A 26,145-nucleotide genomic window follows, 5' to 3' on the forward strand; every position below is an offset into this window, starting at 1 on the left:
ATTTCACTCATGTGTGGGACATAAAACAGAAAGCAACAAATGAACAAAACAAACGAAGTCATAGACACAGACAACAGTATAGAGGTTACCAGAGGGGAGAGCAGTGGGGAGCAGATAAAGAGCGTAAAGAGGGTCAAACATATGGACGGAATGAGTGTAGACTTTGGGTGGTGAGCACACAGTATAACGTACAGATGATGTGTCCTAGAACTGTACACCTGAAACGTATGTAATGCTATTAACAAATGTTACCTCAATGAATTAAAAACAAACCAAAAAATGGATTCCCTGGCTGGTGACATCTGTGGTTGGAAAATCTAGTGTGACTTCCTCCCTTTCAAGGTGCAGAGATGGAAACCAGAGGGAAGCCCCAGCTCCTCATGAGCCTGATAATTCTCAGTATGCTCTTCTCACAAATGCTGGCTTGGCCTCTTTTTGAAGCACGTTTTTTGAGGTAAGTTCTTTTCGAGTCAGAGAGTCGAACATTCCATCTTCATCTCGATGAGAATTTTCTTTCCGTCATTCAGACGACTCGATTTTTTAAAACTATGCATTATTGATTTGAACCTTTGGTCGATATGTTAAGACAAATTTTTCAATGTCGAATCAACATGATTATTCCATACTAAAATTGTGCTAGTACACAAGATTTAAAACCAGAAGGCCCTACAAAATTCATTGAATTTAAGTGACTATTCAGAAATGGAGAGATTCTTTAGACATGATCAATGCAGACATATACATTACACTTTGAATAAATTGTGATATATAATATGTAATAATTTGAATAAATGAAACTTTGAATAAATTTTAGGAACTTAGAGAAGGAAAAACAGTTAACCCTCAGCTCTTGAGAAATGTTTGAGCCAAATAAACATCAACGAATACACAAATTGTCCCAGTTTTTATGTTAAATATTACGTTTTTTTTCAAAGTTTCTATTTTGTAGAAAATCTTTCTTCTTGTGAAATTTACTTTGCAAAGTGAAGGCATTCCAAAGGAAGTGTACTTTGCTTAATGCTATGACAGGATTGAACTGAGTAGTTCGTATGCTTGACATATACAACTTGTAAAAGTTACATGCATCTATCGTGTGGGATGAACAAAAGTTTTACTATTTATACTCTCAACCACATAAGTTATGATGCTATCCATATTTTCTGAATGGGCGGTATTTTCCAAGATTTTGAGTGTCTTATTTCAAATGACTGTAAACTCATAAGCATTGTCTTCTGAGAAAAGAATGTATTATACATCTATTGTCTTTTTTCTAATATGTTGGATATCAGAGTACCATTGGAAGAAGAGAGTGAAGTTGATCGAACTTCATTCAAAGCAGACACTGACATCTCACGAAATGTATTTCCTGAAAATGGGAGGTGAGTTTGCTTTTATTGAGTTTTATAGTGAAACTTGTATTTTTTTTTTTTTTGAAATATACATGTTTTATTCTTGTGTCTCCATAAAGCTACTCCCACAGCACTGCACTGCAGGTTTCCATGGGCCGTGGCTTCATCCAGCCTGACGTACTGCAGCTCTTGCAGCTGCACATGATTCTCATGTACTGAGGCTGTGACAGGCGAGGATAAACAAACCATTCACTTACATTCTGTTGTGTAAAAGGTCAATATCAGAAATTGTACCAATACTAGTAAAACTTCAGCACTTAGGATTCCATAATAAAAGATGTTCAAAAGCAAAAGTTTCATGTCTATGTAATAAAAAGATGTCTAATAATAAAAGCCACCTATTCAAAGAGTCATTTGTCGAGAGAAGCATTCAAGTATAGACAGAGTGACTCAATATTGAAGACAAAGTATAAAAGCGTCCTCATTTGGACAGAAAAGTTGGCTGATAGGACCTAAGAACCTCTCCATTTTAAGATATTTTGACTCCTAATATTTTTTGAAGAAGAAATAGTAAAAGACATAATAGTGTTTTTGCTAAAATCAGAGATATTTTTTGTATATGTCTTTATTCATGATAGACGTAAAGAGCACCATAAATAAAATAATTAAATAGTTAAATATATAGAAATTAATTTAAATATAGTACATTTTTCACAGCAATGTGACTCAGAGAAGAATTAGATTTCTAGATTCCATCAGAGAGCTTTATTTAATATTGAGAAGTACCTCTAAAAAGCTAATAAATTTGGGGCTGAAAATATAGAAAATATCTTGATAATAAGTCAGCAAAAATATTTTATAGTAGATTATTAGGAAATCTTCTTTTGGACTTAAGTGTATAAAGAGTTTTCATATCAACCTGGTGTTTTTTAAATTATTATTGAGTCCAAATATTACTTTAAGAAACCATTTCAAAGTAATGGTTATCCTTTCTTCTTTGTTTTAGGAGTGCCAGACATGCCAATGAAATTGTCACAAGTGACTTGAGTAGAGTCTTGGATCACCTTTCTGACAAACTTGAGGTCTTTACTGAAAAACGAGATCTGTAAGGAAAAGTTATTATTTTTAACAAACATGTTATGATTATTTAATCTGCAACTTATATTTTTGCTGTTAACAATTTATTTACTTTGTCCCAAACTGTAACTCAGCAATGTTCAATTTTGTTAAAAGAAAATTTTATATTTTTCAATAAATTATACCAGGCCTATGGGTTAGAAAATAGAGCTTTTTAGTAATATACTCGCTGGCTCCAGACACACTTATTTTTCTTTAGTAGCAATCATTTGTAAATCTGCAACCAAACTGGGGCCTGGGAGAATGAGGTGAAGGGTTAAAGAAGTACAAATTAGTAGCCAATGGATGGTCATGGGGATGGGGAGCATGGCAGAGGGAATGCAGTTAGCATTAATATGATGGCTAAGTGGAGGGCCAGGGGAGAGACGGAGCAATTGGGAGGATCTTTTTATAAACTGTATTGATGTCTAACCAATGTACTGTATACTTGAAACTAATTTAATAAATAAATAAATTTATTTAAAAAAATGAAACTAATATGGTAAAAAGAAGACACAGTAGAAACTGGAGAAATCGTAAGGTTAATCATAGTTCTTGTTTTTTAAATTCCTGCTCAAACTGAGCATTAGATGATGCTTTCTTCATATGACCAATAGCTGAATATTTAGATGGCACAATGCAGGTGGCATAGCTTTTAAGAAGTAAAGAGCGTCTCCTCCCAATAGCAGAACACAACTCAAATATCTCTCCATTTTTTAAAAAAATATATTATCTGCACAGTTAATATACTGTGTGTTAAGTCACTCCCAGAAAATGCCACAATGTGTTGGATTATTCCTCTCTCACCTATCCTTTGTTTTAGGTGAATTTTTCCATTAGTATATTTGTGATAGAAAACGAGTTGGGTGTTGGAATTCATTTTTATCAGACTCCGAGAAATTTAGAACTTTGACATATTTATCATTTCTTGTTAAAACTCTTTGATTTCCTTTCCCCTACATTTCTCAGCGATAACATCGCAGAAAACTGGGGACAAAGGAAACGCCAGTCGGATGCAATCTTAACTGACTTGTATGTCCAACATCTAAGACGAATCGCTGCGAGGAAGTACCTGGAGGAAGTTCTTAAAAATAAGAAGTAAAGAAACAGAAAACTTGCTAAAATGAAAAATTATAAATAACGTTCAAGCAGAAACTACAAATGGAGACTTATCTACCTCTCTAGCTCATCACTATCTTTTCTCTTCGAAGCAGTAATTCTCAGCCTTGCCTGCCATTATGCAGAATGCTTAAAATACTGATGTCTGAACTGAATCCTAAATTCATTGCCAGGCAATCAGTGCCTCTAACAATGTTCCTCTAGACATTTATATTTTTTAAGAGTTTCCCAATTGATTCTACTTTGCCTCTAGGGTTAAAAATAATGACTGAACTGTTATCTAGTCTGAATCTGGAAACAGGTTTTATCAAAAGTGCTGATTTTTAAAATGTGTAAAGCACATTCAATCGGCAATTTAATGTCATATGGAACTCCCTTGATGTGTGTATTTAATTCTTTTATTTTACCAAAGTAAGCCACAAGTCTTTTGTCTTCAGAGGGTCTGTGAGATCTCTTTCTCTATGTAGTGTGTAAATATTGGAGCACAATAAATAGAATGTGGATCCTCTTGCTCCTTTTACACCAATTATTTTCTTTAGATGATAAGAATTAAAATAGGACAATTCTGACTGGGTGAGCTCGGAGAAGATGATGCTCTTGGCCCATCAGATTATAATTCGTTAAGTATAATTTTAGCTACTTTAAGGTTGAAGAACTAACTAACCTCAAAGGTAATTATTTAACTCTCAGAGCACTTTACAGAGCACAGATAATAGCATAGGTCACACATCATCACTTCTTTAGATGCTTTCTTATAGAAAAGCCTTAACATGCCCAATTTTCTTTTCCCGTTTTTCAGGAAAGAGTAAGAAAACTGAAGAAAAAGTTTTTGGAGCAAAGCTGGCGACAGCTTCCCAATGGTAGGTATATTTGTTTGTTCTTATCATATTCTTACAGCAGTCATCCAGGTATTTAAGTACATAAGAGTTATTTGATGAGACACATCTTTGAGTTCTCACAATGAGACCTCATCTGAAAAGGACGCATCTACCTGAAGTGAACTCCAAGAAGTAAACGGCTTAAAAAGACTAACACAGGGTGCTGATCACATAAAAGAGAAAGTTCACAAGGAGTAAACAGTTTGTGATCTCCTAGGTTACTCAGAAGTGTTCTTATGCTTCTGTCGAGATATAAAACCGAGGAGACTGTTGCACACTGATGAGAAAGACCGGTTTTCTTTCTTTCTTTCTTTCTTTCTTTCTTTCTTTCTTTCTTTTTCTTTTCTTTCTTTCTTTCTTTCTTTCTTTCTTTCTTTCTTTCTCTTTCTTTCTTCTTTTCTTTTTCTTTTTCTCTCTTTCTTTCTCTTTCTTTCTTTCTTCTTTTCTTTTCTTTCTTTCTCTTTCTTTCTTTCTTTCTTTCTTTCTTTCTTTCTTTCTTTCTTTCTTTCTTTCTTTCTTTCTTTCTCTTTCCTTCCTTGACTCAAGCTATATTGCTTTTATTAGCTGAAGGTTTAGTTCCACAACTGACTGCTAGCAACTCATTTAAGTTCAGGGAAATACCGCCAAATTACAGCATTGCTTGTTTTTCTGAAAATACCAAGGCATTCTGGGTCTAGTTGTATTCTTACAAACATAGCAAACTTTATGCAGAAAAAGTCACATTTGGTTAATTTCATCAATAAAATGAGCGTAGGTACTATGACTCTAAAACTATTCACTGTGAAATATGATTTGAGAAAACAAAAATAGTTTTTTTTCTTTGTTAAGTAATAGATTTTTTGTCACAATTGCTTTTATATATACAGGGATACAAGATATATTTCTTTCCTGAGTTACCTTAAGATTTACGTTTGCTCATAAAAATATGTGAATAATACTTGGCAAGAGCTTAGTGAAATGTTATGTCATCACTATATCAAATGTTGGCAAAATTTTTCTCTAAAGGCTATATTTTTGGCTTGTGGTCTATCTGGCTTTCATTACAACTACTCAACTCTGTTACTGTAGCATAAAAGCAGCCACGAATAACTCATAAGTAATAGGAGTGGCTGCATTACAATAAAACTTTATTAGTAAAGCACAAAAGTAGGCTGGACTACAAGCTCTGACTATGTGTAGGACACTAAGTTAGATCCAGCTCAGACTGAAGACAATTCATGGTCTTTTTTCAGTCCCTGGGGCAAATATCTAAGGGTTTTCATGAGAGTCCTTGAGAGTAGACAGGGTATCTGAGAAGACAGCTGTACAATGGGTCGTTTTAGTCCACTGATTATCCCTCATATCTAAAAGACATAACTGGTCAGGGGTGATGCACATGCCCATTCGTTATTATGAATAGATACTTCAAAGAAATGAGTCTATTGGCTCAAACGAGAAAGTTAATCCCATATAACTCCTCGAAAGTGTTTATAAAAAGTCCCCTCAATTAAATTAAGACATACAACAGGCACTAAAATATAAAGGAGAATTAATCACCCTGTTTAAGTGTTTGATTATCTGTAAGGTTCTATTTTTCATCCTTTTAATTTCTTTTTGGGATCAGTAGCATTGGACAAATTCTTTTAACTGGAAATCCTGTGTCTCAACTATTTGTGAATATTACAAATGGGTAATTATTAAAAACTAACCAGAGCACCTGTTCTCATTGCAGTTTTCCTTCTGACAATCTTCCTTTCGAAGATGCCCCCTTGACATCCCCCAACACAGGCTCCTGTCACAGGCCGTTCACCAGGGTCAAAGAGAAATAGATGTGTATCAAATGAGTGGATAACTGAATGAAACTAAAGTACTGTAATAAAAATATTTTATGCTTAAATACCAAGTTCATCTTTTTAAGAATTCTTGAAGAAAAATGATTGGGTGAAGTAATTATGTTTTGAGTTCTATATAAGAAATTCAATCAATTAACTTTACTATTAAAACCAAATAAAATGCTATGTTGTGCATGTTGTAATTTATTCTAATTTATTAACTGCGATGTTTATATTGCAAATGCTCTTGGAGAGTTCTAAAATTTGTCTTTAACTCATGACAATTCTAGAATTTCATATGCTGTATATTTTTTCTGACAAAAATATATTTAATAATAAATAAATACCAGGTTAATTCCAACTACATGCAGCTTTTCGGAAGTATAGTAATAGAAGAAAAAAAATGATGTGTTCATTTATAGAGCATATTTAACTATTCATAACAGTGGAGCAGAAACCCACTGTGTCCAAATTTGAATGTTAAGCAGATAGAGCACTGTGCTAAATAGACCTCATAGCGTCTAAGAGAATACCGACAAAGATAGACTTCCTGTAAAAAAAGATGTTTAAAAAATATTAGGCATTTTCACATTTGTAAGCAACTTTTATTTTGAAGGGGATTAAAAAATCTCTTAAATTAGGGTCTCTAATTGTCACTGGCTCCCCTCTGACGTAGTGTGTCAGTGAAGGAGAATGGCCCCTACTTCTGACACTGGACCTTCCTTTCACGCTTGAGTTAGGGATGTGCAGAATGTAAACTGAATGGGCCATTTGTTTTTAGTAATAAATACTTTTTCTACAATCATTCAAAGAATGCTTTGGTCATACCAACTTCAGTCATTAAAAGTACATTTGGAAATACAACTATTCCCCTAAAATGACTATAAGAAATTACATATAGAAAATAAAGACCATTGCTTATCATTGCAAACACTTTCTACTGTTCTGACTGTTTTGAATGATGTAGCAGAGGGTACTTTTAGCTCTAAAGTTGCAAGTACTAGATACTTTTACTGATGTATATAGTAGAACTATGTTTGATTTCATGTGAGTACTGAAATAAATGACTTATGTAAGAAATTCCTATCTCATACAAGGCTAGAAGTAAAATTCAGGGGTTACAGTGATGGTTCTGCTCCACGAAGCCCTCGGAAATCTAAAACCCTTCCAAGTCACCTTTCATCTACTAGGGTGTGGTCCTTCTCCTCATAATCCAAAACTGCAGCTAGAGCTCCAGCCCTCGTATCTGCAATCTTGCAACAGAAAGGAAGAAGAGGCAGGGGGGAAAAGCCAAAAGTACATTCTGGTTCTCTTTTAAGTAATAGCTTATGCTAACATCCCCTTGACTACAACATAGTTTTGGTCACAGTCATTTGCAAAAAAAGGCAGGGGAATGTTTGGTTTTCTTTTTATATTATGTGTTCAACTAAAAACAAGGGTTTTCTTAATATAAAACAAAGAAAGGATAGTTTATGTGAGAATGTTTCTTTTTTAAAATCTAAGGCTATGGATCTTCAAATCTTACCAAAAATCCTTAAAGCAACAACAGAGAAAGTGGGCAACAGAAACTCTCTAACCATTAATGAAGAATCAATATCATCACAAAACAAAGCTTTGCTCACTTTCCTTTGCTACAATTAGAATGGATGGCCGTATAAGGAGAGACTAGTCTAGAACTAGCAGTAATTACAAAGGAGTTTACAGGATTTGAAGTGAATTGGACTAATTATATCTATTGTTCACATTTCATTTCACAAATTATCAAATATTTCTTTAGTGACTTTTCTATGCAAAGCACTGCACTGAAAACAGAAATCTTCTGGATGTTATTTATACTAGGAAGGTCATGAAGATCAAATGGGTGCAAAATTGCAGTGCAATGTAACGTGAATCTAAAGAGTTTTAATTTAATTTTATTAATGTAAGTCTTTTCAATTTAGTCCCTATTCTTTCAAGAAATATTTATTGAACGACTCTAATGTGCAATGTAGAGATGCGAGACTTGAGTGTTTGTTTGGCCAGAGGGAGCAGTCCTGGCATATGTGGACGTCAAGGAAGCCATTGTGGCCAGAACAGTGTCCCCTGGATGAGGGCTGATGAGGAGAGGAGGTGGGAGAGGTTACCAAGGACTAGACTCCGAGGGGCCTCACAGACCACCGGAAGGACATGAGGACAGCGATGATTAAAAAACATGAATTTATTACTTTGTTTTTGTAATAAAACATCGGAAACTTTTAGTGTGATGCTGTCATAGAAAAATCTTTTGATTTTTTATGATGATTTATTGTTTTAGAAATAAAGTATTACACAAATACAAAACACTTACATATTTAAAACTCCTAAGAATTCTTTTCAAATCTTATTGATATTTCACAAATACTAAAGATTAACATTTGTCAGGAATTTGGAAACACTACCGTGGAGGGCAAGGTCGTACAAGGGTCTAAATCCGGGACAGAAATGGAAGGTTTATATACAGGATTGTTAACCTCTGATGCTTGCTAGAGAATGCTAAATGCCCTGATGATTAAAAGTTAGGGGGTTATTGTCTTAAAAAATGGGAAGAGCTAGGAAGGCTACCATGGGAGCTGATGTCCCAGAGGGAAGCCCTCTTCCATTTAGGGCCACCCTGAGTGAAATCCAACTTCTTCCCTCTACAGTCTAAAAAGAAACCTGCCTTCAAATAACTTAATCTACAGTCAGCCCAGTAAGACTTTCTAACTTCTTTCTTTAATTTCCTTCCTTCCTTCCTTCCTTCCTTCCTTCCTTCCTTCCTTCCTTCCTTCCTTCCTTCCTTCTTCTTCCTTCTTCTTCCTTCCTTCCTTCCTTCCTTCTTTCCTTCCTTCTTTCCTATCTTCATTCTCTGCTTTTCTTCCCTGTTTTCTCTCTCTTTCTCTCTCTCTCTCTCTCTCTCTCTCTCTGTCTCTCTCTCTCTCTTCTTCCTTTCTTTAATAACTCATCCAAATAAACCTAAGTTAATGGTGGCAGGTACTATCATAAATGTTGAGTGTGAGTGAACAACCAAGGATCCCCAGACATTTGAGGAAAACTTGAAGAAAAGAGTCAAATTTTTAAAAAATGAATATGGATGAAAAAAAGTCATAAAAAAGATAAATTCTAGGAGATACTCTAAAAATATTCCATAAATAAAACAAGAACCGAATACAGAAACAGAAAGATGAAAAATCACTTGGACTTTAAAACTGCCTAAATTAAAATAAAATTGAACAGAAGAGTTGTATTTCAAATCAAATAAATTGCGTACAATATTACAGATAAATCAAAAAGAAAAAAGCGTCGCTGATAATCAAAATGGTGGGGTTCTTCACCTAGTAAACAGAAGTTTTAGAATGAGAGAAAGAAGAACAGAAATGGGAGAAAAGAATCAAAGAAATATCAGAAAAGTCATTTTTCCCTTCCCAAGATTGTATTTCACATGCCATCAGGCCACTTGCCTATTTTTCTCCTCAATACATGCATATCGTATAATGTATGAACTGACACAGAATATCTAATTAGTTTGTTCGATTTGTCGGTTTGAGACTTACTTACATTCATTTGTGAAGGGCACAAAATTTTCCACAATAATCAGTTATTAACATAGCAAATTAAAATGGAGGATGTTTCTAGACATCTTAACCATGTTCATATTTACAGCTTCTGGGGATGATAAATACTTAGTTTTCTAACGTCTCTGTAAGAATTAAATTGAATCTATCCAGTTATATCTTTTCTTCAGTGTTTATGTAAAACAAAATAACTATATAGTAGCATATACTATCTTAATATTAAACTAAAACATACCACACTGTTTCTGGGACTCAGATACAGAAACTTTATTCTATAGCATATCTCAAAGGTAGAGACTAAGAATTCTATGATAATATGTACAAATCCCCGAGACCCTGGGAGCTGCACATTTCAGTAGATCTAGATTTTAGATTTCAGTAGATCTAGATCTAAATACACTCCAATGATTTATTTGCCTGTTCTTGTTTGGGGTTCCAAACTCAAACGGTTCCCTCTCTGGTTAACTGATAGCAGCTGCAATTGTCTGAAAGGAGAGAGAGGGGAAAAAACGCATTAAAAACACCTGCCTTTTCACGATCTTCTGCCGGCAGCTTTCTCTTCCCGACCGTGAGAGAGAAAACATTTCCTTGGCCCTTCTCTTTTGCCTCATGTAATTGCAAGTCTCCTGCAAGATGCATCTCCTTTCATACTTCACCTTTTCTCATTTTTCTCCCCACACAATTGTGCTCTTTCGTTTTTCTCTTCCTGGGAAACCCGCCCTGGTTTCATAATTTTGCTTCTTTCCCTTTGGCTCTTCTGTTCTGTGTGGCCTTGTGGCTTCATGCACTGGGGCCTCTTGCTCTGCTTCTTGCTTTAGCCACATGTTAACCTCATTTGTTCCGGTGACAGAAAATTTAAGGATCTCCCGAGATTTCTTTTTGTCTTTTAGATTTTCTTTCTACTAGACACATAGGCGATGCTTGTTATATTTCTCAATTTACATTTTTATTTTTCTTTCTAGTTTAAAAACCTAGAATCTTTGAGCTAGAAGTTGCCATTGTATGTTAAGCAACTTTGCCATTAGTCTTAGTTTTTACTCCAAAGACATTTTCTCTTTACCTTGATAATAATGCAGATAAAGGGACTTCGGTCACAGTCTTGTACGCTTGAGTAGAAATTAATGAGATTGAGGTTTGTAGCACCAGGCGTATGTCAAAGAAGAGAATTTATCCAAGAAGCATAAGTCTGAAATTGTGTGCAGGTAGAGAAGATAAGACTAACAGAATAGAACTGAGAACTAAAATTCTTATATTAAGGGTAAGTAGTTGATTAGCAAGATGTGAACCTGAAAATATACTTGCAAAGAAAAAGCAAAATGGCAAATAAAATGTGATAGCAAATGTGATGTTGTAATGTTATATTAAAACATTATCTTCAGACCATATAATTATTTTTAAAAAATGAAATATAACTGGGTTTTATTTCCCAAATAAATATTATTTACGGAATTGTGGGACATAAAAGTCAAATAGTTTATAACTGGAACAATGTTTGGAAACTGAAAAACCATATGCCTAATTTGTGTTGATATAATCTTATATGGATCATGTTAATTCAGGGAAATGTAGGTGAAAAAGTTACTTTGTGTTTTCAGCAAGGGTCATCCTTTCTTTTGAGAAATAATACATAATTAAAAATGTATTGGAACAAACAAGAAAGTAAAAATAGCGTGTTTGTTCAGTTATTCCGATTAGTCTAAATAACTAGCGTTAATTTTGGATGAAATTTTAAAATAATAAAACAAAAGGGTTTTTTTTAATAAAAATAATTGGGGATTCAGATCCTGGAATTTAATTAATGAACTATGAGAAGACATATGTCTTTGAAGTTATACTTACCATCTCTAGAAGAGAATTCAAAGTAATATAAAGAAAAAATATTAATACATAATGGTTGCATTAGAAGAAATAAAGGCGATTGAGTTAGTCATCATGAAAGCAAAAATAAATGAACACAGTAAAATTAATGCTTCAAAATTACTAAGAGAAAGAAGTAAAAGAAGTTTTAAAATTTGCATAAAGTAAATTCAATTATTGGCACTTATATAATAGCTATTTTTAAAACTACAGAAACATGGAAAAATATTTATTATATGATATTAAGTGAAAGAGTAAACTGGTAAATTGTACATGGCTTTTATATGCACGTGGATAAAGCAGCATAGGAAAAGTAAAAAATTGAAATAGGCATAACAGAAGTAAAATTATAGGTAATAGCTTTACTTATTTAGAAAACTTAGAAAACAACTTTTCAAAACTATTTTTAAGACTTAAAAACACTCCTTTAATATTATCGTTAAATTATATTAAAGCATGATTGCAATTTTTAAATATGTCACAATTTAGTTGAAGACTCAGTATGTACCTAGACAATTGTGACAGAAGAATTTGGCTGGAGAGACAAACATTAGCTTCTTTATCAATATTAGAAGCTTGTAAAGAATTATTAACCTACTGTCTTATCTCTACATTGAAAGATTGATATTTGGTGAGTTGATACAAACCATATAACAACTAAAGATATTTTTGTCCTAAGGTAAATAGATCTCTTAAAGTCAGAAGGGCTTCTAACTCAATATACACCATGTGCAGGTTACAGAAGTAAAACAAAGTTCTCTGTGTGACATTTGCAGATGCTCAAAATGATACTGAAATACAAATCCAACTTTCCTTTCCAGGTGGGGGTTGTGGGCTTGCCGCTAAGTTGAGAACATTGCCTTCAGAACTTTCTTCTGAACTCTAGGCAAGTCTCCATGATTTGTCTGCATTCTCCAAAATCAGATATATCACTAAATTTTAGAAAAGCTGAGATTGCAAATCACTGGTCCCCACAGTTTAAGAGATTACGAAAAAGTTTAACGCTTAGGGAAAATGAAGGTATCTGTAGAGATTGAAGAAGGCTTAAATTTATCATAATGTTTACTCTTTCATTTTATTCATGATCTTCATTTTAAAAAACCAATCTGGCCTCTCCCCTCTACCTTTCTCAGCCATCTTCCATTCCAACAAGACTGTGCTCCTGTCTGTGTTCCAAAGTAGCGGCCCATCTAACATCTATGCCTTTTTTGCACTGTCTTTTCTATCTTGCATCTCCCCTTCCTACAACCATCAAAATCTCAGTAATTCTACACACTCACGTGAAACCACAGTCCCACATGGAGAGTCTCCAGTGAGCCCTCCTCTCAGTGGCCACAGTCTTTGCTTCATGCAGCACTCTTTCAACACATGCTGCTCCATACTATTAGTCACCTGATGGCCCCACAGATTTTTGCTGAGTTCCTGAGAGTAGGGATCATCACCCTCCCTTCTTTGTAGCCCCAAAGCAGTAAGAACTTTGCCACGCAAGCTAGTATTCTACCAACGTTAAAGGGATGATTTGGGAGAACGTTTTAATTTACTCTTCAAGCATAGGTGAGAAACAAACAAAAAGAAACTTTTGGAACGTTTTAACACAGTATGTTTACAAATAGAAGTTTCGAAGTTTTCACAGCTTGTAGTCCCATCTGAAAGACTAATTAGTGAGGTCTGAAAGTGAAAGATCAATGGAGATTCATTAAAAGAAGTGCGTTCCTTGCTAATCATTTTTAGTTCAAAATTTATTCTTAAATATACCTTATACGTCCAGACAAATTAAGATTGTTTTACTTGTTGAAAAACACTTTGTTTACTTTTATTTTTAAAAAAATACCTAAAAATAAGGTGCAGTCCTCTTTCTTCGCTCTTCCTATTAAATAAATGAAGCTGTTTGTTACTGTGCGTGGCTTTAGCTGGCTTTTCATCCCACTTGGATTTCTCCTTTCCGATTTCAGTGGTATTATCAAAGGCATCGCACTGGATGGGCTGTTATATTCCCTTAGATACCTGAAATGGATGCCGGACTTGTACAATTGTGAGCCTGTGATCGTACATATCCTTAAATAAAGGTGAGGGGCAGGAATTTGTAAAGAGGCTTTGAATTTCCTGATTTCAAGTCTCACTTCTAATCATTAAAGCAATTGAAATTCTCTGTCTGGTTCTTTCACAGGCTATTATAAACTGTCACTATCTATCTGCTTTTCAGACTTAAAGCACTTGAAGTTTTTTCCTTTATCACTGAAAGAAGGAAAACATCTCTCCTCCCCCCCCTCCCACCCTCACACACAATCAGACTCCACACAGCATGATGGGGATGGCCATATTATCTTCTGGAAATATTGCATTGGCATTTGATCTGCCCAAGATTTGCGATGTGATATCTGTAATCTGAACTTTCAGGAACTAGCGAATACAATTAAATAATTCTGATAAAGCCAGTCACAGAGATCTAAGCTATAATTCATATTAGATCATTTAACTATATAAACAAATATTAATACAATAGATTGAGATTTTAGTGATGCAAATATGCAGGTATAGGGATAAAAACCTTCACATTTCCCTGCACGTCACATCTTCATTTTGGCCTCTGTCTTCGTATTTGCCATTTCTACACCACTAACCCGGAAACCACAAAGTGCCTTAGGGTTCTTTTCTGATCCCTCTTCTCTCTCTCTCTCTACTTTCTCCTTAAGCAGTATAATCTAGTCTTGAGGTTTCCTTTACCTGACTCAAATTGAGGAATCTGATGGATCTTCTACTCATACCTTTCTTCTGAACTCCCAATCCGTATGTCCTACGATCTACTCTCCATTTAGAATAGGTGACTTAGAGCTCCTTAAACTCAACAGGTCGAAGACTTCACTTATAATCCTCTTTCTCTGCACCTAATATCACCAAGATTAGGATGAGTTGCTAGGGGTTGCTGGGGAAACCCACCCAGGTGCCTAGGCCCTCTCAGGAATCTCCCATCTACACATAGTCATGACTGCCAGATACCGTTGTCTTCATTTTCTTCCATTGTTTTATAAAATTGTTGAATAACGTATTCAAATCTTATAAGCATTAGATGTAAAAGCTGATAATATGGTTTGAGTGAAACAGAGTGGTCTGAGTTTAGCATCTGAGTCACAGCTTTGAAAAATATGTTAATGTATGACTGGCATTCTTAGGTATAAGCTTCGGAGCACTGGTGGGTTGTTTTTGTCAGGGTGCTTCAGACACTCAGTGTCTGGCCAGTCCAACCACTGAATGCCCCATCACCCTCAGATCAATTACCTGCCCAGCCCCTCATTCCTTGCCACCTGACAAAGAGTAAGAAATCTACCCAGCTGGTTGTTTAAAACGGAGTGAAGCATGGCTGGCTCTCCAGCACACATACAAGCCTAGGCAGTTTCTGTTGTGCCTTGTGAAAAACGTTCTGTCCCAGACAAAGGACTCAGCTTTCTGAGGAACAGTGGGGATTAGGAGCACGCTCAGCCTCTCAGCTCTGCCCAGTCACCATCTGTATCTCCTCACCGGACTCTGAACTCAGCCTGGGACTTAATCCCCCTTTTGTTTAAAGCATCAGCCCTTTTACTCCTGTTGTGCATTGGGAGGCGGCATTAAGATTGAGTGTGTCCTCCTCATATACTGTGAATCGAATAGTGTGTGAAAGATGTAATTCGGGATGCTTGTCCTTCATCAGACTAAAACACTGGTCTTCCCATACACAGCGCTGAGCCTGTGCTCTGCACAGAGGCCAATGGTGTTTTGTGATGATATTGATTGTTCATTAATGGTTACAGAGCTTCTGTTGCCCACTTTCTCTGTTGTTGCTTTAAGGATTTTTGGTAAGAATTGAAGATCCATAGCCTTAGATCTTAAAAAAGAAACATTCTCACATAAACTATCCTTTCTTTGTTTTATATTAAGAAAACCCTTGTTTTTAGTTGAACACATAATATAAAAAGAAAACCAAACATTCCCCTGCCTTTTTTTGCAAATGACTGTGACCAAAACTATGTTGTAGTCAAGGGGATGTTAGCATAAGCTATTACTTAAAAGAGAACCAGAATGTACTTTTTGCTTCCCCCCCGCCCCCATGCTGCTTCTTCCTTTCTGTTGCAAGATTGCAGATACGAGGGCTGGAGCTCTAGCTGCAGTTTTGGATTATGAGGCGAAGGACCACACCCTAGTAGATGAAAGGTGACTTGGAAGGGTTTTAGATTTCCGAGGGCTTCATGGAGCAGAACCATCACCGTAACCCCTGAATTTTACTTCTGGCCTTGTATGAGAAAGGGATTTCTTACATAAGTCATTTATTTCAGTACTCGCACGAAATCAAACATAGTTCTACTTTATACATCAGTAGAAGTATCTAGTACTTGCAACTTTAGAGCTAAAAGTACCCTCTGCTACATCATTCAAAACAGTCAGAACAGTAGAAAGTGTTTGCAATGATAAGCAATGGTCTTTATTTTCTATATGTAATTTCTTATAGTCATTTTAGGGGAATAGTTGTATTTCCAAATGTACTTTTAATGACTGAAGTTGGTATGACCAAAGCATTCTTTGAATGATTGTGGAAAAAGTATTTATTACTGAAAACAAATGGCCCACTCAGTTTACATTCTGCACATCCCTAACTCAAGCGTGAAAGGAAGGTCCAGTGTCAGAAGTAGAGGCCGTTCTCCTTCACTGACACACTACGTCAGAGGGGAGCCAATGACAATTAGAGACCCTAATTTAAGAGATTTTTTAATCCCCTTCAAAATAAAAGTTGCTTACAAATGTGAAAATGCCTAATATTTTTTAAACATCTTTTTTTAAAGGAAGTCTATCTTTGTCGGTATTCTCTTAGACGCTTTGAGGTCTATTTAGCACAGTGCTCTATCTGCTTAACATTCAAATATGGACACAGTGAGTTTCTGCTCCACTCTTATGAATAGTTAAATATGCTCTATAAATGAACACATCATTTTTTTTTCTTCTATTACTATACTTCCGAAAAGCTGCATGTAGTTGGAATTAACCTGGTATTTATTTATTATTAAATATATTTTTGTCAGAAAAAATATACAGCATATGAAATTCTAGAATTGTCATGAGTTAAAGACAAATTTTAGAACTCTCCAAGAGCATTTGCAATATAAACATCGCAGTTAATAAATTAGAATAAATTATAACATGCACAACATAGCATTTTATTTGGTTTTAATAGTAAAGTTAATTGATTGGATTTCTTGTATAGAACTCAAAACATAATTACTTCACCCAATCATTTTTCTTCAAGAATTCTTAAAAAGATGAACTTGGTATTTAAGCATAAAATATTTTTATTACAGTACTTTAGTTTCATTCAGTTATCCACTCATTTGATACACATCTATTTCTCTTTGACCCTGGTGAACGGCCTGTGACAGGAGCCTGTGTTGGGGGATGTCAAGAGGGCATCTTCAAAATGACTGATTGTCAGAAGGAAAACTGCAATGAGAACAGGTGCTCTGGTTAGTTTTTAATAATTACCCATTTGTAATATTCACAAATAGTTGAGACACAGGATTTCCAGTTAAAAGAATTTGTCCAATGCTACTGATCCCAAAAAGAAATTAAAAGGATGAAAAATAGAACCTTACAAATAATCAAACACTTAAACAGGGTGATTAATCCTCCTTTATATTTTAGTGCCTGTTGTATATCTTAATTTAATTGAGGAGACTTTTTATAAACACTTTCAAGGAGTTATATGGGATTAACTTTCTCGTTTGAGCCAATAGACTCATTTCTTTGAAGTATCTATTCATAATAACGAATGGGCAAGTGCATCACCCCTGACCAGTTATGTCTTTTAGATATGAGGGATAATCAGTGGACTAAAACGACCCATTGTACAGCTGTCTTCTCAGATACCCTGTCTACTCTCGAGGACTCTCATGAAAACCCTTAGATATTTGCCCCAGGGACTGAAAAAAGACCATGAATTGTCTTCAGTCTGAGCTGGATCTAACTTAGTGTCCTACACATAGTCAGAGGTTGTAGTCCAGCCTACTTTTGTTCTTTACTAATAAAGTTTTATTGTAATGCAGCCACTCCTATTACTTATGAGTTATTCGTGGCTGCTTTTATGCTACAGTAACAGAGTTGAGTAGTTGTAATGAAAGCCAGATAGACCACAAGCCAAAAATATTGCCTTTAGAGAAAAATTTTGCCAACATTTGATATAGTGATGACGTAACATTTCACTAAGCTCTTGCCAAGTATTATTCACATATTTTTATGAGCAAACGTAAATCTTAAGGTAACTCAGGACAGAAATATATCTTGTATCCCTGTATATATAAAAGCAATTGTGACAAAAAATCTATTACTTAACAAAGAAAAAAAACTATTTTTGTTTTCTCAAATCATATTTCACAGTGAATAGTTTTAGAGTCATAGTACCTATGCTCATTTTATTGATAAAATTAACCAAATGTGACTTTTTCTGCATAAAGTTTGCTATGTTTGTAAGAATACAACTAGACCCAGAATGCCTTGGTATTTTCACAAAAACAAGCAATGCTGTAATTTGGCGGTATTTCCCTGAACTTAAATGAGTTGCTAGCAGTCAGTTGTGGAACTAAACCTTCAACTAATAAAAGCAATATAGATTGAGTCTCGAAAGAAAGAAAGAAAGAAAGAAAGAAAAGAAAGAAAGAAAGAAAGAAAGAAAGAAAGAAAGAAAAAGAAAGAAAGAAAGAAAGAGAAAGAAAGAAAGAAAGAAAGAAAGAAAGAAAGAAAGAAAGAAAGAAAAGAAAGAAAGAAAGAAAGAAAGAAAGAAAGAAAGAAAGAAAGAAAGAAAGAGAAAGAAAGAAAGAAAGAAAAAAAACCGGTCTTTCTCATCAGTGTGCAACAGTCTCCTCGGTTTTATATCTCGACAGAAGGATAGGAACATTTCTAAGTAACTAGGAGATCACAAACTGTTTACTCCTTGTGAACTTTCTCTTTTATGTGATCAGCACCCTGTGTTAATCTTTTTAAGCCGTTTACTGCTTGGAGTTCACTACAGGTAGATGCGTCCTTTTCAGATGAGGTCTCATTGTGAGAACTCAAAGATGTGTCTCATCAAGTGACTCTTATGTACTTAAATACCTGGGTGACTGCTGTAAGAATTAATAAGAACATACAAATATACCTACCATTATGAAGTTGTCACCAACTTTGCTCCAAAAACTTTTTCTTCAGTTTTCTTACTCTTTCCTGAAAAACGGGAAAAGAAAATTGGGCATGTTAAGGCTTTTCTATAAGAAAGCATCTAAAGAAGTGATGATGTGTGACCTATGCTATTATCTGTGCTCTGTAAAGTGCTCTGAGAGTTAAATAATTACCTTTGAGGTTAGTTAGTTCTTCAACCTTAAAGTAGCTAAAATTATACTTAACGAATTATAATCTGATGGGCCAAGAGCATCATCTTCTCCGAGCTCACTCAGTCAGAATTGTCCTATTTTAATTCTTATCATCTAAAGAAAATAATTGGTGTAAAAGGAGCAAGAGGATCCACATTCTATTTATTGTGCTCCAATATTTACACACTACATAGAGAAAGAGATCTCACAGACCCTCTGAAGACAAAAGACTTGTGGCTTACTTTGGTAAAATAAAAGAATTAAATACACACATCAAGGGAGTTCCATATGACATTAAATTGCCGATTGAATGTGCTTTACACATTTTAAAAATCAGCACTTTTGATAAAACCTGTTTCCAGATTCAGACTAGATAACAGTTCAGTCATTATTTTTAACCCTAGAGGCAAAGTAGAATCAATTGGGAAACTCTTAAAAAATATAAATGTCTAGAGGAACATTGTTAGAGGCACTGATTGCCTGGCAATGAATTTAGGATTCAGTTCAGTATTTTAAGCATTCTGCATAATGGCAGGCAAGGCTGAGAATTACTGCTTCGAAGAGAAAAGATAGTGATGAGCTAGAGAGGTAGATAAGTCTCCATTTGTAGTTTCTGCTTGAACGTTATTTATAATTTTTCATTTTAGCAAGTTTTCTGTTTCTTTACTTCTTCTTATTTTAAGAACTTCCTCCAGGTACTTCCTCGCAGCGATTCGTCTTAGATGTTGGACATACAAGTCAGTTAAGATTGCATCCGACTGGCGTTTCCTTTGTCCCCAGTTTTCTGCGATGTTATCGCTGAGAAATGTAGGGGAAAGGAAATCAAAGAGTTTTAACAAGAAATGATAAATATGTCAAAGTTCTAAATTTCTCGGAGTCTGATAAAAATGAATTCCAACACCCAACTCGTTTTCTATCACAAATATACTAATGGAAAAATTCACCTAAAACAAAGGATAGGTGAGAGAAGAATAATCCAACACATTGTGGCATTATCTGGGAGTGACTTAAGACACAGTATATTAACTGAGCAGATAATATATTTTTTAAAAAAATGGAGAGATATTTGAGTTGTGTTCTGCTATTGGGAGGAGACGCTCTTTACTTCTTAAAAGCTATGCCACCTGCATTGTGCCATCTAAATATTCAGCTATTGGTCATATGAAGAAAGCATCATCTAATGCTCAGTTTGAGCAGGAATTTAAAAAACAAGTACTATGATTAACCTTACAATTTCTCCAGTTTATACTGTGTCTTCTTTTTACCATATTAGTTTCATTTTTTTTAATAAATTTATTTATTTATTAAATTAGTTTCAAGTATACAGTACATTGGTTAGACATCTATATAGTTTATAAAAAGATCATCCCAATTGCTCCGTCTCTCCCCTGGCCCTCCACTTAGCCATCATATTAATGCTAACTGCATTCCCTCTGCCATGCTCCCCATCCCCATGACCATCCATCGGCTACTAATTTGTACTTCTTTAACCCTTCACCTCATTCTCCCAGGCCCCAGTTTGGTTGCAGATTTACAAATGATTGCTACTAAAGAAAAATAAGTGTGTCTGGAGCCAGCGAGTATATTACTAAAAAGCTCTATTTTCTAACCCATAGGCCTGGTATAATTTATTGAAAAATATAAATTTTTTTTAACAAAATTGAACATTGTTGAGATACAGTTTGGGACAAAATAAATAAATTGTTAACAGCAAAAATATAAGTTGCAGATTAAATAATCATAACATGTTTGTTAAAAATAATAACTTTTCCTTACAGATCTCGTTTTTCAGTAAAGACCTCAAGTTTGTCAGAAAGGTGATCCAAGACTCTACTCAAGTCACTTGTGACAATTTCATTGGCATGTCTGGCACTCCTAAAACAAAGAAGAAAGGATAACCATTACTTTGAAATGGTTTCTTAAAGTAATATTTGGACTCAATAATAATTTAAAAAACACCAGGTTGATATGAAAACTCTTTATACACTTAAGTCCAAAAGAAGATTTCCTAATAATCTACTATAAAATATTTTTGCTGACTTATTATCAAGATATTTTCTATATTTTCAGCCCCAAATTTATTAGCTTTTTAGAGGTACTTCTCAATATTAAATAAAGCTCTCTGATGGAATCTAGAAATCTAATTCTTCTCTGAGTCACATTGCTGTGAAAAATGTACTATATTTAAATTAATTTCTATATATTTAACTATTTAATTATTTTATTTATGGTGCTCTTTACGTCTATCATGAATAAAGACATATACAAAAAATATCTCTGATTTTAGCAAAAACACTATTATGTCTTTTACTATTTCTTCTTCAAAAAATATTAGGAGTCAAAATATCTTAAAATGGAGAGGTTCTTAGGTCCTATCAGCCAACTTTTCTGTCCAAATGAGGACGCTTTTATACTTTGTCTTCAATATTGAGTCACTCTGTCTATACTTGAATGCTTCTCTCGACAAATGACTCTTTGAATAGGTGGCTTTTATTATTAGACATCTTTTTATTACATAGACATGAAACTTTTGCTTTTGAACATCTTTTATTATGGAATCCTAAGTGCTGAAGTTTTACTAGTATTGGTACAATTTCTGATATTGACCTTTTACACAACAGAATGTAAGTGAGTGGTTTGTTTATCCTTGCCTGTCACAGCCTCAGTACATGAGAATCATGTGCAGCTGCAAGAGCTGCAGTACATCAGGCTGGATGAAGCCACGGCCCATGGAAACCTGCAGTGCAGTGCTGTGGGAGTAGCTTTATGGAGACACAAGAATAAAACATGTATATTACAAAAAAAAATACAGGTTTCACTATAAAACTCAATAAAACCGAACTCACCTGCCATTTTCAGGAAATACATTTCGTGAGATGTCAGTGTCTGCTTTGAATGAAGTTCGATCAACTTCACTCTCTTCTTCCAATGGTACTCTGATATCCAACATATTAGAAAAAAGACAATAGATGTATAATACATTCTTTTCTCAGAAGACAATGCTTATGAGTTTACAGTCATTTGAAATAAGACACTCAAAATCTTGGAAAATACCGCCCATTCAGAAAATATGGATAGCATCATAACTTATGTGGTTTGAGAGTATAAATAGTAAAATTTTTGTTCATCCCACACGATAGATGCATGTAACTTTTACAAGTTGTATATGTCAAGCATACGAACTACTCAGTTCAATCCTGTCATAGCATTAAGCAAAGTACACTTCCTTTGGAATGCCTTCACTTTGCAAAGTAAATTTCACAAGAAGAAAGATTTTCTACAAAATAGAAACTTTGAAAAAACGTAATATTTAACATAAAAACTGGGACAATTTGTATATTCGTTGATGTTTATTTGGCTCAAACATTTCTCAAGAGCTGAGAGTTAACTGTTTTTCCTTCTCTAAGTTCCTAAAATTTATTCAAAGTTTCATTTATTCAAATTATTACATATTATTTATTACAATTTATTCAAAGTGTAATGTATATGTCTGCATTGATCACGTCTAAAGAATCTCTCCATTTCTGAATAGTCACTTAAATTCAATGAATTTTGTAGGGCCTTCTGGTTTTAAATCTTGTGTACTAGCACAATTTTAGTATGGAATAATCATGTTGATTCGACATTGAAAAATTTGTCTTAACATATCGACCAAATATTCAAATCAATAATGCATAATTTTAAAAAATCGAGTCGTCTGAATGACGGAAAGAAAATTCTCATCGAGATGAAGATGGAATGTTCGACTCTCTGACTCGAAAAGAACTTACCTCAAAAAACGTGCTTCAAAAAGAGGCCAGGCCAGCATTTGTGAGAAGAGCATACTGAGAACTATCAGGCTCATGAGGAGCTGGGGCTTCCCTCTGGTTTCCATCTCTGCACCTTGAAAGGGAGGAAGTCACTCTAGATTTTCCAACCACAGATGTCACCAGCCAGGGAATCCATTTTTTGGTTTGTTTTTAATTCATTGAGGTAACATTTGTTAATAGCATTACATACGTTTCAGGTGTACAGTTCTAGGACACATCATCTGTACGTTGTACTGTGTGCTCACCACCCAAAGTCTACTCTCATTCCGTCCATATGTTTGACCCTCTTTACCCTCTTTATCTGCTCCCCACTCCTCTCCCCTCTGGTAACCTCTATACTGTTGTCTGTGTCTATGACTTCGTTTGTTTTGTTCATTTGTTGCTTTCTGTTTTATGTCCCACAGATGAGTGAAATCGTATGGTTCTGGTCCTTTCTGTCTGACTAATTTCATTTATTATTGCATGATACGCTCAAGATCCATCCACGTTGTTGAAAATGGCAATATTTCATTATTTTTTACGTCTGAGTAATATTCCACTGTGCACATGTACCACTACTTTTTTTATTCAGTCAACTGGAGAAGGACACTTAGGTTGTTTCCATGTTTTGGTTGCTGTTAATAATGCTGCAATGAACATAGGAGTACAGGTATGTTTGTGAATAAGTGTTTTCCATTTTTTTGGTAGGTAGATACCCAGGAATTCTGGGTAACTAGCAGAGGTTTCTGAAGGTTCTTGCAGAGTTCAGAAAAACATTTTTGTCTTATAGAAAGCTTGAAAATGCAGTATAGTTTCTATCTGATCAATTTGTGCTTGAATAATAAAGATCCCTTTCAACTGCTGCCTATCCCTCATCCGGCACATGTTGGCCCAGTTATATATTGAATGCCATAGTCTTACATTGCTAGAAACAACTTAGGGGCCATGTCCTTATTAGAGTTGTGGCATCCAAGTTTAGTATCTTTTCTGAGTTTCAAAAACCTGATAGTTTCTTCTACTTTAAGTTTTTGCATCTGATTAATATAAAACTAGGGTATCATGAACTTAATATGTATATATATATATGCATTTATATTTCTATATCTATTAGCATAAAAATTGTTAGATAAACATTTCTTTTTCTGCTTTTAATTGTAGATTTTATTGAGAACTCATTTTCTTATGCCTGGGATTCAATAACTTAACTCTATTAATAGTGAGAATTAATACCAAAAAATTTCATTGAAACATTTGAAATAATTTTTGCCATAAAAAGAAAAATTATTAAAAACAAAGCTTGTATTTTTAAATCAAATCCAGCAGTCCCTAACTCCAGGTCCATGGACAAGTACCACTCAGTGGTCTGTCAGGAACCGGGCTGCACAGCAGGAGGTGAGGGAAGCTTTATCTGTATTTGCAGCTACTCCTCAGAGCTAGCATCACCACCTCAGCTCCACCTCAGATCATTGGTCATTAGAATCTCATAGGAGGACCCGTCACTGGTGCCAAAAGATTGGGCATCTCTGATCTAATCCACAGACACAATATATTCCTAAATAGTTTCTAAATAGAAACTTAGAAGTTGTGCATAAAAATTATGGCATTCAAACTTAAAGAGGAAAATCAATGCTTCTTATATTCACATAACCAACAAATGAAAGAATAGCAATTAAAAAATTAGTTGAAAACTTCAAAATCACAGTACCTAACTGAACCCTTCAGTCAAAATTTTATATAAAAGCAAAGCAAAACAAAACAAAATAATGCATTATTAAAAAAAAAACAGAATTGAGTAAAAGAGCAAACAGCGAAAGCATCTTTCAAGAAAAATAATTTAGAAAAATCATTGAGATGTGAGGTGTTGAGGCGTCCCTATACTTACCAGGTGACTTGAGAAACTTGTCTCTGGCTCCACCGGTTCTCTGCCCTTAGAGCTGAACCAGAACTTGGTCCTGTCTAAGGGTTGGCTATTATTTCCAGCAGCTGCTTTTCAGTCTACTCTGACCAGCATTTCAAAGCCTATCGTTTTATAGGGCTTGTACTTAGGGGTTGAGCAATCACAAAGCTCTCTGACGTCATGCAGTACTCCCTCAGGGTGACTAGGACTAGAAGTATTTATTTAAATGTCATTATATCTGATTTATATAAGATTACAGTGAGTGATTTCAACATATAAAAGATAAAGAGAAATGTCCTCTTTTTAATAAAATAAAAAGGTACCGAGTTTAACGTGAAATGTTTTAATTTTTAATTAGCAATGATGATATAAGAGATTGATTACTCTCATAGCCAGGGCCACTTGAGTCCATTCAAAAAATAAGAACTTTATATACAAGAATAGATTGAGAAAGCAACAAAGACTTAGGTCCATGACACTTACAAATGTATAATTCTCCTTTGTTACAAAGCATCAATTCTTCCAGTGCTTTTTAAAGAAAATGTTATGCTGGTCATGTAGATCTTGCTTCATATAATTTTTCTCAAGAACTATTCTAATTTTAAAAGCATTTAGAAGAAATTTACCATCTTTCTATTACTACATTTCCCTTATGTTGAAACTAATCCCAATATAAACGTTTCAAAAAGGTTTGAAGCGAGAAAAATAACATGCACTCTCATGTAGAAAATAGTCGTAGTACTGCTATCGAACATCATCATTTCCAATGCACTGCCACATACATAATCTCAAATGATTCAAAAACTAAATGATCAGACTGTCCACCTCTGGGGATTGCATTTTTCTTCCTTTTAAAAGGTTATGCCCATCATTTTTATAAGGCCTTGTACTATGCAGAATTATTTTTCCTCATTCCAAAACACACTCCAACCCACATGAGCATTGAACATTTCCAACTAAATCACTTGACCAGTGGTTGCAAAGAACCAGTTGGAAAGCATTTACAGAGCACCGTGCTTTGATAACTACTAAATTTTTAGATTTTTAAATGTATTTTTTTACTCAAAATTTGTTAAACCCCACAAAGTATCAAAATAGGAAGGGATGGATAATAACTGAATTTGATTAGACTTTATAATTTACAAAATAATTTTCAAAATATCTAATTAAATAAAAGTATTCAAAAAGACTGTGGAGTTAGAAAGGCAATCTGCCACTGAGAACTTTATTTAATCATGATATTAACCAAATATTCACTTAATATTAACTGAATATTCATATTTATGATTAATAAAATAACTTTCTTTTACAATCTCGAGTGAATTAGATGGTGTTTCTGTTAATTCTGTTCCCTACTATTAATGTAATAAAAGGAAGAGTTTTGCAAAATTTGTTCA

At 34.5% G+C, this 26,145-nt stretch overlaps 2 protein-coding genes across 3 annotated transcripts; one reads left to right on the forward strand and one right to left on the reverse strand.

Moving 5' to 3' along the window:
- Positions 1–335: 335 nt before the first annotated feature.
- Positions 336–6,344, forward strand: LOC120593472 (VIP peptides-like). The gene is made up of 6 exons (XM_039851315.1): positions 336–454; positions 1,290–1,379; positions 2,356–2,454; positions 3,435–3,563; positions 4,384–4,444; positions 6,174–6,344. The coding sequence occupies exons 1-5, from the start codon at positions 351–353 to the stop codon at positions 4,391–4,393; spliced, it is 432 nt and encodes a 143-aa protein (XP_039707249.1). The 5' UTR covers positions 336–350; the 3' UTR covers positions 4,394–4,444; positions 6,174–6,344.
- A 10,518-nt stretch (positions 6,345–16,862) lies between these two features.
- On the reverse strand, positions 16,863–24,888 carry LOC120593468 (VIP peptides-like). 2 transcript variants are annotated; one of them, XM_039851309.1, is made up of 7 exons: positions 24,734–24,888; positions 22,834–22,945; positions 21,910–21,999; positions 20,840–20,938; positions 19,731–19,861; positions 18,857–18,917; positions 16,863–17,162 (listed from the first exon to the last, which is right to left on the reverse strand). In XM_039851309.1, exons 2-6 carry the CDS (start codon positions 22,935–22,937, stop codon positions 18,859–18,861), a joined length of 483 nt encoding a protein of 160 aa, XP_039707243.1. In that variant the 5' UTR covers positions 22,938–22,945; positions 24,734–24,888; the 3' UTR covers positions 16,863–17,162; positions 18,857–18,858. The 2 variants fall into 2 exon arrangements, with proteins under 2 accessions (XP_039707243.1, XP_039707244.1); XM_039851310.1 differs by having other exon boundaries at positions 22,834–22,939; positions 24,734–24,876.
- Between the last annotated feature and the right edge of the window lie 1,257 nt (positions 24,889–26,145).

Source organism: Pteropus medius, unplaced genomic scaffold (genome assembly GCF_902729225.1).
Source record: "Pteropus medius unplaced genomic scaffold, Ma_sr-lr_union100, whole genome shotgun sequence".
Classification (NCBI taxonomy): Eukaryota; Metazoa; Chordata; class Mammalia; order Chiroptera; family Pteropodidae; genus Pteropus; species Pteropus medius.

Coding starts and splice junctions, on each gene's coding strand:
- LOC120593472 (XM_039851315.1), top strand. CDS start 351: ATGGAAACCAGAGGGAAGCCCCAGCTCCTCATGAGCCTGATAATTCTC. Junction 1,380..2,355: donor GTATTTCCTGAAAATGGGAG/GTGAGTTTGCTT, acceptor TCTTTGTTTTAG/GAGTGCCAGACATGCCAATG. Junction 2,455..3,434: donor TTTACTGAAAAACGAGATCT/GTAAGGAAAAGT, acceptor TACATTTCTCAG/CGATAACATCGCAGAAAACT.
- LOC120593468 (XM_039851309.1), bottom strand. CDS start 22,937: ATGGAAACCAGAGGGAAGCCCCAGCTCCTCATGAGCCTGATAGTTCTC. Junction 22,000..22,833: donor TTTGAAGCACGTTTTTTGAG/GTAAGTTCTTTT, acceptor GTTGGATATCAG/AGTACCATTGGAAGAAGAGA. Junction 18,918..19,730: donor AGTTCTTAAAATAAGAAGAA/GTAAAGAAACAG, acceptor CCCGTTTTTCAG/GAAAGAGTAAGAAAACTGAA.